Consider the following 18,796-nt stretch of genomic DNA (forward strand, 5'->3'; position numbering starts at 1 on the left):
TTGTATACATGAAAAATAATGATAATATCTGGTAAAGAAATGTAACTATAAAAGTAAATATATGATAGTAATAGGACAAAGAATATGATTGAGGAATTTGATTTACTAATTAAGGATTTTACATTATGTATGAAGTAGTGTGATCTAGAAGAACCACTGAAAAAATGGTCAAAAACATGAAGGAAGTAAAAGTAATAAGCCAATAATGAAAATGAAAAGGAATTGTAGAAAGAATACTCAATCCAGAAACAACCAACTGAAGAGTTAAATGGGCTATAGAACAGGTGGAACAAATAGAGATCAACTAAGGAAGCAGTAGATTTAAATCCAGTTATAACAGTGTTCCATGTTTACTTGAATAAAATCTGTATCTGTAGTTGTTGAATGTTGTATTCTGTAAACGACAACTGGATTAAATTTGTTAATATTATTGTACAAATTTTCTGTATCCTTTCTTTTGTAGGTCTGCTTTTTCTGATTGTAGTTTTGTCTATTTCTCTTTTGAGATCTCTCAAGTTTGCTTCATTTATTTGAATATATCTTTTTAAGTTTATGCACAGTTTGAATTGTGATATCTTTTCATTGTAGTCATCTTTTTAATTCCATGAGATGTCCTTCTTTGTGTTAAAAATTAAAATAATATTGATGTCTTGCTTGCCTTGTATTAATATAACTACCACTTTCTTTTATGGTATGCATTTGTCTCTTCTGTTACTTATAACCTTTTTTAGCATGTTATTTTCAGATAATTTCAACATTGCAGAAGAATTTTTAAAATGTTGTGCTGAACTGAAAGCTTTTCCCCAAACTCTTCAGTTTTTGAAATGTTACCACATTGACTTTGTTACTTCCTTTCTCCCCCTTTACTGTCTCTCTATAGGTACCTATGTGTGTTTAGCATTTTACTCTCTTACACGGTTCATATTAATTTTGATTAACAAGTTAAGATTTTTCTGTTCTCTGTGTATAGTTTCCACTTTTCCTTTTGTAATAAGTAATGTTTGTGTTAAAGTGCTTTGATACCATGTATTTATTCTTTTAGTTACTAGATGTCTTTCACTATAGTGTTCATTAGTGATTCTTGCCTGAATCAGTTTTTTTTTTCTGATAATTTAGCTAGTATAGGATTTTTTATTCCTTAAGGGGCTACTTTGTTGGTGCAGCAGTAAAGAATCTGCTTGGAGTGCAGAAGACTCAGGTTCAGTCCTGGGTCAGGAAGATCCCCTAGAGGAGGAAATGGCACCCACTCCAGAGTTCTTGCTGCGACAATCCCATGGAGGAGAGGGAGAGGAGCGAAGACGAGCCTGGTGGGCTGCAGTCTTTGGAGTCACAAAGACTCAGACACTGCTGAGCAGCTGTGTGTGTGTGTGTGTGTGTGTGTGAGAGAGAGAGAGAGAGAGAGAGAGAGAGAGAGAGTCGCTCAGTCACATCTGACTCTTTGTGACCCCATAAACTGTAGCCTCCAGGGCTCCTGTGTCCATGGAATCCTCCAGGCAAGAATACAGGAGTGGGTTGTCATTCTCTTCTCTGGGGAGCAACTGAGCGTGTCAATATGTATTACTTTACATTCTGTATTAGGGAGTCCTTCTGCATTACCTGTTTACCTGTCTATTTATCTTTCTATTTGTCTACCTATGCTCTCCTATTTACTGTATTAGACTTATAGATTTTTACATCATTCAGTCAAGTTGTTCCTTTAATGACCTTATTCATTTTGATGCTCAGATGGTCCCAGATGTAGCTGGTGTAAGCTACCTCAAGGTGGCTCATATGACATGTTGATGCACTTTTGTCATTTTGGGCAAATTTCCTAACTTAATCATGATACCATTAATTTTTTCAAGGAGCTCAGTTCTTTTTAGTGCTGATTGGCATCCTGACAGTAAGATCTGGCCATGTGTCCTTGTATTTAAAATGTGTCAGTTTGAATCAACAAGTAGCTAGGTATTGGTTTTTTATTCATTCTGTCTATAGAATATTTATTCTATTACATTAACTCATTTAGTGATTTATGTGGATTTAAGCCTTGGATCTAGCTATTGTTTTTCTATTTGTTCCATTTTTTTTTTTTTTTAGCTGCTTTTGTTCCCCCTGTTTTCCTTCCTTCTTCTAGATTACGGTCTTTTAGTATTATGATTTAGTTTCCCTATTGGCTTACTGGAGTATAACTTTTAGCTTTATTTATTATTTGTTTGTATTTTTTCTGGGGATTACAATGTATATCCTTAAGTTATTAGTTTATCTTGAATAATGATATGTAACTTTACATGTAATTTAAGAATCTTACAGCAATATAGTGTAATTTACCTTTACACTTTTTAATATTGTTGGTATATACTTATACAGTTGTTTTTAAATGCTAAATATGTTATTGTTTGTGCTTTGAACATTTAATTGTATTTTAAAATTCAAGAAAGAAAAGTAGTTCATTATACTTATCCACAGATTTGCTATTTCCAGGCCTTCTCATTCTTTCTTACAGATCTGTTATGACTTGGTGTCATTTTCTTTCAGTGTGAAGAATTCTTTTAGTTATTCTTTTAGTGTATATCTGCTGGTTTTAGATTTTCTTAGCTTTTGTTTATCTAAAAATATTTTTTCATCTGTTTTCAAAGTTCTCCCTCTCCCAACCCGTTAAAGATGTTATTTCTCTGTTTGCTTTCATTGTTTCTGAAGAGAGATAAGCCAGTAGTCTTACTGTTATTCATCTAAATGTACTGTCTTTTTTTTCTGGTTGTCTTTAAGGTTTCCTCTTTATCTTTGCATTTTGCTGCGTTTGACTTTCTTGTGAGATTTCATTTGCATCACCTCTTGGGGTTGTGTGAAACTCCTGAGATCTGTAGGTTGAGACCTTTTGTTAGGGTTGGAGATGATGCTGCCAGTTTACCCTGAATATGTCCCTTTTCTCATTTCTCCTTTGGCAACTCGTTGTTGTTCAGTTGCTCAGTCGTGTCTGACTCTGTGTGACCCATGGATGCAGCACGCCAGGCCTCCCTGTGCCTCCTAACTGCTAAATATATCGTTCAAATTTCATCATTACTTGAGTGAACTGAATGTGAGTCTCGTTTTTATTAGTTTCAAATTTCTTATGATTTCAGTTCTAAAAATTCTGTTGTAGCCTCTCTCTGTCCTCAAGACTCTGAAATTCCAAAGCTTCTATCCAGGGGCTTATCTCTGATTTTAACAGGATTTGAGTTGGAGTGGGTTTCAGCTTTGATTGGTTTTTACTCTCCTTTGGATTGAATTGCAGTAGAATCTTGGAATCTAAACCCTTTGCAAAATGTGCAACATTTCTCTCTGATTTCTAGCACTCCCCACCCCCACACACCATTTCTTATGAAACAGAATTGTTTTAGGGAAGAATTGTTGGGTTAGTATGTTTATTTTGTTTAGAGGCTCTTCCAAGATTACAGTCCATAATAGCAGCCCACACTATTAAAGGATTGAGTGTTTTTTTTTTTTTTCATTCCACCAAAGTCTCTCAGCATATGACTATTTCACTCTCTCATCTCTGTGTATCCAGATTAGACAAGTGGCCTTAGATATGAAAGTGACGGCTGCTTTTTGCTCATCTCTCAAGAGCTTTATCTCAGTGTACGATTTATTTCAGTTATGCATTTTTGTGTATATTATACTTCATTAATATTAAAGGAAAATGCAACTTTTAGCTTAGACCTAGCTTTCTTCTGCTTTGGAAGGTAATGACAGTTTCTTGATCTTTGACATTGTATCCACGAATAGAATTTCTACCAGATCTTCTTAAAGCATAATAGAAATATGTAATATAAGTAGAGATGCTAGGTGGGTGATTACTATCAGAGTCACCAGATTATTTTGGGCCCCTGTGCTCATCACTTTTATAGCAACCTGTACTGATTCATTACTCATACTATAATTGATATGATATAACTGTGAGTTTAACATATGAAGGCAGGAACCATGAATATTTCTTCACCATTGTAAATTCAGTATTCCATCAACACAAGTGTGACTTCTATATCCCTTCACGATTATAATTTCAATACTCCATTAACACATTTTTGTAATGAAATTTTATTTATTTTTTCCATTTATTTTTATTAGTTGAAGGCTAATTACTTTACAATATTGTAGTGGTTTTTGCCATACATTGACATGAATCAGCCATGGATTTACATGTATTCCCCATCCTGATCCCCCCTCCCTCTCCATCCCATCCCTCTCGGTATTCCCAGTGCACCAACCCTGAGCACTTGTCTCATGCATCCAACCTGGGCTGGCGATCTGTTTCATGCTTGATAATATACATGTTTCAATGCTGTTCTCTCAAAATATCCCACCCTCGCCTTCGCCCACAGAGTCCGAAAGTCTGTTCTGTATATCTGTGTCTCTTTTTCTGTTTTGCATATAGGGTTATTGTTACCATCTTTCTAAATTCCATATATATGCGTCAGTTTACTGTATTGGTCTTTATCTTTCTGGCTTACTTCACTGTGTATAATGGGCTCCAGTTTCATCCATCTCATTAGAAATGATTCAAATGAATTCTTTTAATGGCTGAGTAATATTCCATGGTGTATATGTACCACAGCTTCCTTATCCATTTGTCTGCTGATGGGCATCTAGGTTGTTTCCATGTCCTGGCTATTATAAACAGTGCTGCAATGAATATTGGGGTGCACGTGTCTCTTTCAGATCTGGTTTCCTCGCTGTGTATGCCCAGAAGTGGGATTGCTGGGTCATATGGCAGTTCTATTTCCAGTTTTTAAAGAAATCTCCACACTGTTCTCCATAGCGGCTGTACTAGTTTGCATTCCCACCAACAGTGTAAGAGGGTTCCCTTTTCTCCACACCTTCTCCAGCATTTATTGCTTGTAGACTTTTGGATAGCAGCCATCCTGACTGGCGTGTAATGGTACCTCATTGTGGTTTTGATTTGCATGTCTCTAATAATGAGTGATGTTGAGCATCTTTTCATGTGTTTGTTAGCCATCTGCATGTCTTCTTTGGAGAAATGTCTGTTTAGTTCTTTGGCCCATTTTTTGATTGGGTCATTTATTTTTCTGGAATTGAGCTGCAGGAGTTGCTTGTATATTTTTGAGATTAATCCTTTGTCTGTTGCTTTGTTTGCTATTATTTTCTCCCATTCTGAAGGCTGTCTTTTCACCTTGCTTGTAGTTTCCTTGTTGTGCAATTCAATAACATTTTTGGAAAGGGTGGCAATAGGCCAGAGCTTATCATTCAGTTAAATATCCTGTAAGAATATTTTGAGGTATCTTTTCTTCTCCTAACTGAATTTCCTACCTGGATTCCTTACAGTCTTATTTATTTCTAATAATTTTGTCTTATGCATAATAGACAATCTAGTTTGCCTACACACTTGGTAATTTAAGATTTTTAATTGAACTATATACTAAGCCTATAATTTTATTCTGTAGAAAGAGAGATCAATAAGATAAAATTTGTGACCTTTGCTCACAAGCAATAAATTATTGAAAAAGAACTGCTTACAAATCTACTTATGTTTATTTCTTGATAAAGAAGTATCAGTGCAATACTGACTTTATTTTGAAGAAATATCTGTCTCAAAAAGGTATCTTTTATAGAGAGACATCTTGGGTGACACTTCTAGGGCTTATGAAAGGTGTATAGTTTTGGAATTTTGTTTGATTGTAAGATTTATTTTTAAAACTTTGTAAAGATAGTTTTGGAGTTATTTTCTTTATGTTTAGTTTCCTTTACTGAATAAAAAGTGTCATTATTGATCACTTTTGGAGTAGTAAGGATTATAAAACATTTAGGCAGAATTACATTATTGGTTTATTTTCAAAGTCAGGGAAAAAGGGAGGGCCAAGATAGATGTAGGGAATTAAGAAGTACAAACTACTATGATTGAATTAATAAGCTACAAGGATATGTTATACAGCACAGGGAATATAGCCAATGTTTTATAACCTTAAGTGGAATATAATCTTTATAAATTTTGATTCATTTTGTTGTCTACATGAAAGTAATAAAATCTTATAAATCAATAATAAAGGGCAGAAATGGCAGAGACCTAGTGGATGCTGAAGAGATCAAGACGTGAAAGAATCCACAGAAGAACCGTACAGAAAAGATCTTCATGTACTAGATTACTACAGTGGTGTGCTCAGTCACCCAGAGCCAGACATTCTGGAGCTCAAAGTCAACTGCTCTTAGTAAAGCTAGTGGATGTGACAGAATTCCAGTAGAACTATTCAAAACCCTAAAGGATGATGCCTTCAAGATGTTGCATTCAATATGCCAGCAAATCTGGAAGACCCAGCAGTGGCCACAGGACTAGAAAAGGTCAATCCTCATCCCAGTTCCCAGGAAGGGTAGTACTAAAGAGTGTGCTAACCATCAGACAGTTGCACTTATCTCCCATGAGGTCATGCTTAAAATCTTGCATGCTAGGTTCAGCATTATGTGAACCAAGAACTTCCAGATGTCCAATCTGGATTTAGAAAAGGAAGAGGAGCCAGAGATCAAATTGCCAACATTCTCTGGATCATAGAGAAGGTTAGGGAATTCCAGAAAAACATCTACTTCTTTTTTATTGACTACACTAAAGCCTTTGACTGTGTGAATCATAAAAAAACTGTGGAAAGCTTTTAAAGAGATGGGAACACCAGACCATCCTACCTATCTCCTGAGAAACCTGTTTGCAAGTCAAGAAACAACAGTTAGAACTAATGATTGGAACAACTGATTGGTTCAAGATTGAGAAAGGAACACGACAGGGCTGTCTGCTGTCATCCTCTTTGCTTAACCTATACACTGAGCACATCATGAGAAATGCTGGGCTGGATGAGTTGCAAACTGGAATCAAGGTAGACAGGAGAAACATCATCAACCTCAGATATGCAGATGATACCACTCTAATGGCAGAGTGCAAAGAGGACCTAAGGAACCTCTTGATGAAGGTGAAGGAGGAGAGTGAAAGAGCCTGCTTAAAACTAAGTATTATAAAACTAAGATCATGGCATCCAGCCCTGTACTTCATGGCAAATAGAAGGGGAAAATGTGGAAATAGTGACAGAATTCCTCTTCTTGGGCTCTAAAATCACTGTGGATGGTGACTGCAGCCATGAAATCAGAAGATGATGATGCTTGGCAGGAAAGCTTTGACAAATCTAGACAACGTGCGAAAAACAGAGACATTGCACTACCGACAAATGTCCGTAGAGTCACAGCTGTGGGCTTCCCAGTGGGCTCATGCAGCTGTGAGAGCTGCACTGTGAAAAAGGCAGAATGCCACAGAATTGACGCCTTCGAACTGTGGTGCTGGAGAAGACTCCTGAAAGTCCCTTGGACAGCATGGAGATCAAACCAGTCAATCTTAAGGGAAATCAACCCTGAATTCTTGTTAGGACTGATGCTGAATCTTCAGTATTTTGGTCATCTGATGCAAACAGCCAACTCATTGGAAAAGTTCCTGATGCTGGGAAAGATTGAGGGCAGAAGGAAGATAGGGTGTCGGAGGATGAGGTGGCTGGGTGGCATCCCCAATGCAATGGACATGAACTTGGGCAAGCTTCGGGAGATAGTGAGAGTCGGAAAGGCCTGGCGTGTTGCAGTCCTTGGGGTCACAAAGAGTTGGACATGACTGGGCAACTGAACAACAAGGAGACATAATATGAAAGATGATGACATAGAAGCAGAGATATTTTTCTGTTTTTAAGGAGCCTTTATCAGCTAATTGTGCAGGAAGGTTACAAAGAGATCAGCTTGAAAAATTATGAATGTTAACTGTGAAGGAATTTGAATGTGTGGGAGAAATAAGGTTTCAGGACACAGAATCATGTTAGAGGATTCTTTCATGAGAGGTAGTGTAGCATAATGTTTAAGTGTTGTAGGCTTTAGATCTAGACTGCCTTATTAAAATCTTTTTTTTTTTTGCTATCTGCTCAATACTAAAATTATTTCATACGGTTATTGTGAGGGTTAAATGAAGTTTTATACATTAAAGTATTTAGAACCTAATTTCTGAAGTACAATAAATATTTCCTGCAGTTATTATTATTATTAAAGTACTACTGGGGCCTTGTTTGCAAAATAATTCTCCTACCTATGACTGACTCTTGATACTTCCTTTTTAGCTCAACTGAAGTTGATGACATGATTCGTAAATCAACAAACCTGTTGCTAACTAGGACTCTAAGCAACTCTCTGCAGAATGTCATTAAAAGGAAGAATATTGGACTTACTGAGGTAACTCTGCTATTATTGGAGGCAGTCAAGGCAATATGTGAATAGATCTCCAAAGCTCTGGGGCTTGTGTGTAAACTAATTACAATTTTCTGTGTTCTGTCATGTTATTCATGGGCTCATGGTGAAAGTGCAAAATAAATTCCTTGTAGTTTTCTTTTGTTGCCTTGGAGAAATCCAGTATTTTTTGGAAAAGTCACTTTTTTTCTCTCTCTCATTATCTTCATTAATTTAACTGGTTTTCCTTTCTGAGGTTATTGGGTTAAATTTCTATTATTTGCCATTGATTATATATTTAAAAAATTGTTGATTGGAGAACAGAGTCAATGTCAGGATCCTGTTTAAAATAATGGCACTTTGAGTACAACATACAGTATGAAATCACGTTTTGCCTACATAAGTCATTGATGCCAGGGATATTAGCATTCATAGTCATTGGTTAGTGTTAGATTCAGATTTTGTTTTGATACATTAGGAATATGAATAGTAAATTACTCTTAATTAGCATGTAACTGGGAATTTAGGATTGAGGAAATGTGGGAGAAAGGCAGTTGTCACATTTCTGTGGAAGCTTACACAATCTCACAAAGGATGAAGGGATATTGTACTTAGGTTGAGAACAGTATCTTGGCAAACTGAATATCTGATGCCTTGTCATAAGTCCTAAAATTTAGAAAGATGTGAAATTTCCCTTTTCTCATAAACCCAGGTTTGTGTGGGAGTCTCAACCTGCCATTTTATGGAAATCATAGTGTCAAAAGTGAGAGGTTGGAGGAAGCTTCTTCACAAGCAAAGGGAAAGGCTGTTGGCCATCTGTTTTACCTATATAGGTGGTATAGTTTCAAATTCAGTTGGTCTAGAAAATTGACATTTTTAGGTATATGTTACCAAGGATGAACATTAGAAAGTGATCAACGATACTGACCCATAGGTAAACATAGCTGGAAGCCACGTGAACATCTATTGTTATTTCTGATTTTGGAGTGATTGTTTCTTTCCCTGTATTAATATTTTAAAATACTGTATTATAATATATAAATAGTGTATTACAACACGGGACATTGGCAGTGATTGAATTCTACTTATAACCAACTTATTTTTATAGTCTAAAGTCACATTTGACATTATTAGACGATCCCTTCACTTTGCAGTGCTTTGTTTCTGTTGCCTGATATAGAAGTTAGTTATTGCCATTTGTGTCTGAGGATAGGCTAACTTCTTTTGTAATCAGGAACGCTACAAAAAACCAAGTTTGACTGAAAATTTGGCAGTCCTTCTGTTTTTGCAGATTATTCTGTTCTCCTTTTCTAAATCCCAAGTAGGACAAGAATTTTATTTATGAACTACTTCTTCATTAAAGCCCTTGATATAATTCTGCTTCTGCCATTTGATTTAGCAGTCTCTTAAAAGCCATTTTATTTAATTATTTAATTTTTATTGAAGTTTAGTTGATTTATAATACTGTGTTAGTTTCGTGTACCCCCCCCCCAAAAAAAAAAGAAATCCATTTTAAACAAGTAGCACAGCAGGAATGTGGTGTGGTAGAAAGAGCTTTGGCCACAGAAGACTCTGGATTTAGTTGTGACTATGCCATTGATTTACTGTAGCATTTTAAAAGAAGACCTAACTCCTTAGCTCTTCAGTTTTTCTGACTCCATTGTTCTTTTCAAGGGTAATGTACAGATTAACTAACAACAGGAAGAAGCAGCAGGAGCTTGTCAAGAAGGACTATATCACATTTCTTGACATTATTTCACTGAATGCTAAATGTTATTGCTAAGTCATTGGATCATTTTAGGCAAAAATACTTTTGTTATCAAAATCTTTGCATATGCATGAAGGAACATCCACAAATATTTATTTATTTTGGCTGTGATGGCTGTGTATACCTGTATAGACGCTTACACAACTAGTGATTTTTTCATCACCAAGTAAATCTTTGACTAACTGTATTATTCAACTTTTATGAAAGGGAGGACATTATATCTTCCTTTATAGGTAACTGAAGTGATTTTTGCATCTGAAATCATCATCATAATAGGCAATGTTTGTGTAACAATTTATGTTCTTCAGGGGCTGTTCACATATAATCACCTTATCTAAATAAGGTGATTTAGCACAATAACATTTGAAGCAGGTTGGGCATATATTATTATTCCCTTTTTTATAGAAGGTATAATTAAAGTTCAAGGAGAATGCCCAAGTGAGCAAAATGATAGAAATGAGGCTTGAGTTCAGGTTATTTTTTCCCCAAACTTATTAATATTTACTATATTGTATTGCCTTCCATATGATGTAATTATTCTATCATAACAAGGATAGAGATTTTTATAGGAGGTCCATGGTAACATGGAAATTGTTCTACTTATAGATGATTTTGTAATATATCCACTCAAATGATAGAAGTATTGTAAGCACTCAAAACTCACAAGAGTCCTGTTTCTGGTTACCAGACAGACAATTCTTTTAGCATTTACAAGCTCACATAACTTAATGTCTTCCTGCCTATCTTGATTTGTGATTATATGCCATCTCATCTCTTATTTTTTTCTGTCCATATACTCTATCCTTTTATCTCTTTCTCTCTATAAACTAGCTTTCATACCTTTTACATGACTTCTTTTCTTCCCCGCGTTAAGCCAACTCAACATTACCTTTCATTTCTAGCCCCTACTGTAGCTTGAATGCCCTATACTCTCAGACCCTAAGTGATGATCTACATACAGTTCAGTCAGCACGTACAGCTGTTTCCTAGGGATACTTTTTCCAGGTCTGTGAGAATAAGGTCAGCTGAGCAGCAGTCAAGAGTGTATGTTCTAAAGCAGACTGCATGGGTCCCATTTCTGGTTTTCTTTAATAAATATGATCTTGGGTAGATTACTTGGGTTTATGTGAAAAACGGGGACAATAGTAGCATGTATTTCATAAGATTTCTGTAAAGATAAAATGAACAGATAAAGTGCTTAGAATAGTTCCTGGTTCACAGCAAATACTCAATGCATATTGCCTATTATTAAAAAAGAGATCTGGCAGATAGTGTGATGGTTAGGGCTAGTACAGAAATGGAGTTTTTCAGTTAAGAAAAGTCAGAAGACTAGAGCAAGATGTCCTATTAAGATAAATAATTTTTAAAATTAACTTTACAGTTTTATTAATTTCCTACTCTGTGACAGGCACTGATCTAAGTCTTAAGAGTAAATAAGTAAAGAACAATAAGAACAACAACAAAAGAGATTTTTGCTTATATTCTAGTGGCAGAAAACAGATAATAAATAGTAAATAAAAAAGTAAATCATCTAGTATGATGAAAGCTTGTGAATTCTATAGATGAAGAGAAAGAACCTGGGTTAAGGAAATCAGGAGTCTGTTGGAAGGTCAAGGTTGGTCTTACCAGAAAGAGCAACATATTGACAGTAAGTTATCATTGAAGGGGAAAGGGTATTCTTGGCAGAAGTTAGAACTAGAACAAAGGTCTGAAAGTAGTTAAGTTATTGGCAAGTGTAGGGAATAATAAGGAAGCTAAAGTAGTTGGACTGGAGTGATCTAGGGGAACAGAAAGAGGAGATTAAATCAAAGAGGGACCAGGGATTCATGCTAGGCCATTAAAAAAGTGTTTGGCTGTTGTTTTGTATGAAAAGGGATGCCATGGCAGGATTTTGATAGTGGCATGATCTGGCATATTCAGAAACGATCACATTGACTATGGTATTGAGAATTAAATGTATGGTAAAAACAGGGAGACCAGTTAGGAGGCTATTACAGTAATCCTGCAAGGTTTGATGGAAGCTTGGGGATAGAGGTGATGACAAGTGGTCCTATTTGGACTGTAAAGTCAGTATGGTTTCCTGATGGTTAGATGTAAAGAAAGCAAGTAAATGAGAAATTGATACCTCTTAATATTTTCATGTGAGCAACTAGAAGGCTGCGTATAACATAGGCTTTGATAGGAAAAATTTGAAGTAGAGCTAAATTTGAGGTCTGACTCTGTGATCCCATGGACTGTAGTCTACCAGGCTTCTCAGTCCATGGGATTTTCCAGGCAAGAGTACTGGAGTGGGTTGCCATTTCCTTCTCCAGGGGATCTTCCTGACCCAATAATTGAACCCAGGTCTCCCACATTGCAGGCAGACGCTTTACCCTCTGAGCCACCAACCTAGATAGCATATTAAAAAGCAGAGACATTACTTTGCCAACAAAGGTCCGTCTGGTCAAGGCTATGGTTTTTCCAGTGGTCATGTATGGATGTGAGAGTTGGACTGTGAAGAAAGCTGAGCACTGAAAAATTGATGCTTTTGAACTGTGGTGTTGGAGAAGACTCTTGAGAGTCCCTTGGACTGCAAGGAGATCCAACCAGTCCATCCTAAAGCAGATCAGTCCTGGGTGTTCATTGGAAGGACTGATGCTGAAGCTGAAACTCCAATACTTTGGTGACCTCATGCGAAGAGTTGACTCAATGGAAAAGACCCTGATGCTGGGAGGGCTTGGGGGCAGGAGGAGAAGGGGATGACAGAGGATGAGATGGCTGGATGGCATCACTGACTCGATGGGCATGAGTTTGAGTAAACTCTGGGAGTTGGTGATAGACAGGGAGGCCTGGTGTTCTATGATTCATGGGGTCGCAACGAGTCAGACACAACTGAGCAACTGAACTGAACTACAGAAATTTGGGGTAGAGGAAGATTGGGAATTTGGTACTGGGCATATAATTGTAGTGTTATTAAACATAGTTTGAGATACTGAGTTAACAGATGTATATATGAATTTAGTTTGAGAAAGTGATTTGACCTGGAGATTAAACGTTGGGAGCATAAAAATTATGTTTATAACCACCTGACTGCATAATATTGCTTTATTTGTAAAGATGCAGAGAAATAGAGGAAAACAATAGAATGGGAAAGATAGAGATCTCTTCCAGAAAATTAGAGATACCAAGGGAACATACCATGCAAAGTGAAAGAAAGTGAAAGTGAAAGTTGCTCAGTCATGTCCAACTCTTTGCTACCCCATGGGCTATAGAGTCCATAGAATTCTCCAGGCAAGAATACTGGAGTGAGAGGCCTTTCCCTTCTCCAAGGGAACTTCCCAACCCAGGGATTGAACCCAGGTCTCCCACATGCAAAGATGGGCACAAGAAATGACAGAAGCAGTATGGACCTAACAGAAGCAGAAGGTATTAAGAAGAAGTGGCAAGAATACACAGAAGGATTGTACAAAAAAGATCTTAATGACCCAGATAACCATGATGGTGTGATCACTCACCTAGAGCCAGACAGCTTAGAGTGTGAAGTCAAGTGGGCCTTAGGAAGCATCACTACGAACAAAGCTAATGGAGGTGATGGAATTCCAGCTAAGCTACTTCAAGTCCACAAAGATGATGATGTTAAAGTGCTGTACTCAGTATGCCAGCAAGTTTGGAAAATTCAGCAGCAGCCACAGGACTGGAAAAGGTCAGTTTTCAAAGAAAGGCAGTGGCAAAGGATTCAAATTACCACAAAATTGAACTCATTTCACATACTAGCAAAGTAATACTCAAAACTCTTCAAGCTAGGCTTCAACAGTATGTGAACGAAGACTCCCAGAAGTTCAAGCTGGATTTAGACAAAGGCAGAGGAACCAGAGATCAAATTGCCACTCTCCATTGGATCATAGAAAAAAGAAGACAATTCTAGACCCTGCATATTTAACTTATATGCAGAGTACATCATGTGAAATGCTGGACTGGATGAAGCACAAGCTGGAATCAAGATTGCCGGGAGAAATATCAATAACCTCAGATACGCAGATGATACTACCCTTTTGGCAGAAAGTGAAGAGGAACTAGAGTCTCTTGATGAAGGTGAAAGAGAAGAGTGAAAAACTTAACATTCAAAACTCAACATTCACAAAACAAAGATCATGGCATCCAGTCCCATCACTTCATGGCAAATGAATGGGGAAACAGTGGAAACAGTGACAGACTTTATTTTCTTGGGCTCCGAAATCACTGCAGATGGTGACTGTAGCCATGAAATTAGAAGTCACTTGCTCCTTGAAAGAAAAGCTGTGACAGACCTAGACAGCATATTAAAAAGCAGAGACATTACTTTGACAACAAAGGTCCATCTAGTCAAAGCTATGGTTTTTCCAGTTATGTATGGATGTGAGAGTTGGACCATAAAGAAGGCTGAGCATCAAAGAATTGATGATTTTGAACTGTGGTGTTGAAGAAGATTCTGGAGAGTCCCTTGGACTGCGAGGAGATCAAAGCAGTCAATCCTAAAGGAAATTGATCCAATTCATTCATTGGAAGAACTGATACTGAAGCTCCAATACTTTGGCCACCTGTTGAGAAGAGCTGACTCATTGGATAAGACCTTGAAAGAGCACACAGCATCAGGGTGAAAGACCATGGAAAGGAAGATTGAAGGCAGGAGGACAAGGGGACGATAGAGGACGAGATGGTTGGGTGGCATTAGCAACTCAATGGATATGAGTTTGAGCAAGCTCCAGGAGATGGTGAAGAACAGAGAAGCCTGGCATGCTGTAGTCCGTGGAGTCACAAAGATTGGGACGTGACTGAGTGAGTGCACAACAACAATTATAAAGATGGAGAAGAAGATAAAGAATTGAATCTTTGGACTTTTGAGTATTAAGAAATCAGGAGAAAAGAGGAATCTGGAATGGAGGATGGGAAAGAGCTACTAGGGAAGTAAGAAAAAAGTAACAACAACAAAAAACAAAACACACGAGTGTAGTGTCCTGGAAGTCAGTGAAGAAAGTATATCAAAAAGGAAGGAGTGGTCAATTATGATAATAATTGGGGATACTTCAGGTAACTGAGGATTAAGATTTACCATTGGATTTAGCAATTTGGTGTAAGATGGTACCCTTGATAGGAGCATTATTAATAGAATGATGTTAGGAAACTCTTCATGAAGTAGGTTTAAAAGAGAATGAGTTCTTCACAGAAGAATTTGAAACAAATTACATGGATATTACCCCTCCAGGGCTGGAGCTTTGCTTCATACTCCTTTGGTAGGTTGTTCTTGGTGACTTATTCCTTAAAAGTGGAGTGTTGAAGGAGGGGAATGCTGCTATACAGTGAGCAAATCTGACACACTGTTTGTCAGGTAATCAAGATTATCACCAGTTCAGTGGACCTGAGTTTGAGGAAACTCTGGGAGATAAAACTCTGGAGATGAGAGGAAACTCAAGGGAAGCCTGGTGTGCTGTGTTCATGAGGTCACAAAGAGTTGACATGACTGAGCGACTGAACAACAAAATCAAGGTTAACGTCCTCAGTTATAGGTAGTGGTGATGGCATGTACCTTCAGTATGATGTGATAAGGTATTTTACCTCTCTGGTCTTCCTTCCAAACCCATGACGTTAGTCTAACCATGAGAAAAAAATGTTAAACAAAACCAAATTGAAGGATGTTCTACAAAATATCCAACCAGTACTCCTCAAAACTTCATGATCAACAAAAACAAGGAAAGTGTGAGGAGGCTAAGGAGACAAGACAAATAAATGTAACGTGGTATCTTAGATGGGCTCCTGAAAACAGTAAAGAACATCAGATGAAAACTAATGAGACCTAAAGAAGGTGTGTTGTTCAGTTATAGGCTTCTGTCATAGCTCAGTTGGTAAAGAATCCACCTGCAATGTGGGAGACCTGGGTTCAATCCCTGGGTTGGGGAGATCCCCTAGAGAAGGGAAAGGCTGCCCACTCCAGTATTCTGGCCTGGAGAATTCCGGGGACTCTATAGTCCATAGGGTCGCAAAGAATCAGACACAACTGAGTGACTTTCACTTCACTTCACTTCATTTCACTTCAGTTAATAGTAATGTACTGATGTTGGTTCCTTAGTTATGGCAAATGTACCATAGTAAAGGGCTTCCCAGGTAGCTCAGTGGGTGAATAATTACTTGCAATGCAGGAGATGTGGGTTTGATGCCTAGATTGGGAAGATCTGGAGAAGGGCAGGGCGACTCACTCCAGTATTCTTTTTTTTTTCTTTTTGATTTTTAAAAAATTAATTTGTTATTGAAGGATAATTGCTTTAGAGAATTTTGCTGTTTTCTGTCAAACCTCAGCATGAATCAGCCATAGGTATACCTATATCCCCTCCCTTTTGAAACTCCCTCCCTGCTCCCTCCCCATCCCACCCCTTAGGTTGATACAGAGCCCCTTGTTTGAGTTTCCTGAGGCATATGGCAAATTCCCGTTGGCTATCTATTTTATATATGGTAATGTTTATTTCCATGTTACTATTTCCATACATCTCACCATCTTCTCCCCTCTCCCCATGTCCATAAGTCTATTTTCTATGTCTGTTTCTCCATTGTTTCCCTGTAAATAAATTCTTCAGTACCATTTTTCTAGATTTTGTATATGTGTGTTAGAATACAGTATCTATCTTTCTCTTTCTGACTCACTTCACTCTGTATAATAGGTTCTAGGTTCATCCACCTCACGAGAACTGACTCAGATGCATTCCTTTTTATGGCTGAGTACTATTCCATTGTGTGTATATGTATGTATGTGTGTGTGTGTGTGTGTATGTGTATATATATATATATATATATATATATATATATATAGCAGAACTTCTTTATCCATTCATCTGTTAATGGACAAAGAGGTTGCTTCCATATCCTGGATGTTGTAAATAGTGCTGCAGTGAACACTGGGATACACGTGTCATTTTCAATTATGGTTTTCTCGGGATATCTGCTCAGTAATGGGATTGCAGGGACATATGGTTTTCTTATTCCCAGTTTTTTAAGGCCATACCATCTTCCATAGTGGCTGTATCAGTTTACATTCCCACCACCAGTACAAGAGTGTTCCCTTTTCTCCACACCCTTTTCAGCATTTATTGTCTGTAGACTTTTTGATGATGGCTGTTCTGACTGGTGTGAGATGATAACACATTGTAGTTTCGATTTGCGTTTCTCTAATAATGAGTGAGGTTGAGCATCTTTTCATATGTTTGTTAGCCGTTTGTATGTTTTTTTTGGAAAAATGTCTGTTTAGGTCTGTTTCCCACCTTTTGATTGGGTTGTTTTTCTGGTATTGAGTTGTATGAACTGCTTGTATATTTTGCAAATTAATCTTTTGTCAGTTGTTTCATTTTCTATTATTTTCTCCCATTCTGAGAGTTTTCTTTCTGCCTTGCTCATAGTTTCCTTTGCTATGCAAAAGCTATTATGTTTAATCAGGTCCCACTTGTTTACTTTTGTTTTAATTTCCGTTACTGTAGGAAGTGGTTTATAAAGGATCTTGCTTTGATTTATGTCATTGAGTGTTCTGCCTATGTTTTCTCCAAGAGTTTTATAGTTTCTGGTCTTACCTTTAGGTCTTTAATCCATTTTGAGTTTATCTTTGTGTATAGTGTTAGGAAATGTTCTAATTTCATTCTTTTTTTTTTTTTTTAAATTTTTTTATTAGTTGGAGGCTAATTACTTCACAACATTTCAGTGGGTTTTGTCATACATTTGATATGAATCAGCCATAGATTTACCTTATTCCCCATCCCGATCCCCCCTCCCACCTCCCTCTCCACCGATTCCTCTGGGTCTTCCCAGTGCACCAGGCCGGAGCACTTGTCTCATGCATCCCACCTGGGCTGGTGATCTGTTTCACCATAAATAGTATACATGCTGTTCTTTTGAAATATCCCACCCTCACATTCTCCCACAGAGTTCAAAAGTCTGTTCTGTATTTCTGTGTCTCGTTTTCTGTTTTGCATATAGGGTTATCGTTATCACCTTTCTAAATTCCATATATATGTGTTAGTATGCTGTAATGTTCTTTATCTTTCTGGCTTACTTCACTCTGTATAAGGGGCTCCAGCTTCATCCATCTCATTAGGACTGGTTCAAATGAATTCTTTTTTTTGAAAAAAAAAATTTGGCCCTTTTGAAAAAAAAAAAAAAAAGTTATATTTCAATTTGGGGTTGGGGGTTAAATATGTACACAGCTTCCTTTCCATTCATCGCTGATGGGCAATCTAGGTGCTTCATGTCCTGGCTATTATTAAACAGTGCTGCGATGAACATTGGGTGCATGTGTCTCTTTCAATCTGGGTTTTCCTCAGTGGTGTATGGCCAGAAGTGGGATTGCTGGGTCATAATGGCAGTTTTATTTCCAGTTTTTTAAGAAAGCTCCACACTGTTCTCCATAGTGGCTGTACTAGTTTGCATTCCCACCAACAGTGTAAGAGGGTTCCCTTTTCTCCACAGCCTCTCCAGCATTTATTGCTTGTAGACTTTTGGATAGCAGCCATTCTGACTGGTGTGTAATGGTACCTCATTGTGGTTTTGATTTGCATTTCTCTGATAATGAGTGATGTTGAGCATCTTTTCATGTGTTTGTTAGCCATCTGTATGTCTTCTTTGGAGAAATGTCTGTTTAGTTCTTTGGCCCACTTTTTGATTGGGTCATTTATTTTTCTGGAATTGAGCTGCAGGAGTTGCTTGTATATTTTTGAGATTAATCCTTTGTCTGTTTCTTCATTTGCTATATTTTCTCCCAATCTGAGGGCTGTCTTTTCACCTTACTTATAGTTTCCTTTGTAGTGCAAAAGCTTTTAAGTTTCATTA

The 18,796-nt window shown here is 37.3% G+C and overlaps 1 protein-coding gene across 3 annotated transcripts in view; it reads left to right on the plus strand.

The window, feature by feature from the left end:
- The window catches only part of EXOC6B (exocyst complex component 6B), a 661,839-nt gene that overhangs the window by 349,858 nt on the left and 293,185 nt on the right, over window positions 1-18,796 (plus strand). For all 3 annotated transcript variants that reach the window (XM_043468197.1, XM_043468199.1, XM_043468198.1), the window contains exon 16: window positions 8,103-8,214. In XM_043468197.1, coding sequence (XP_043324132.1) covers window positions 8,103-8,214 — 112 coding nt within the window. The remainder of the gene's footprint in view (window positions 1-8,102; window positions 8,215-18,796) is intronic.

The sequence above is a fragment of the Cervus canadensis genome, chromosome 5 (genome assembly GCF_019320065.1).
Source record: "Cervus canadensis isolate Bull #8, Minnesota chromosome 5, ASM1932006v1, whole genome shotgun sequence".
Lineage (NCBI taxonomy): Eukaryota > Metazoa > Chordata > Mammalia > Artiodactyla > Cervidae > Cervus > Cervus canadensis.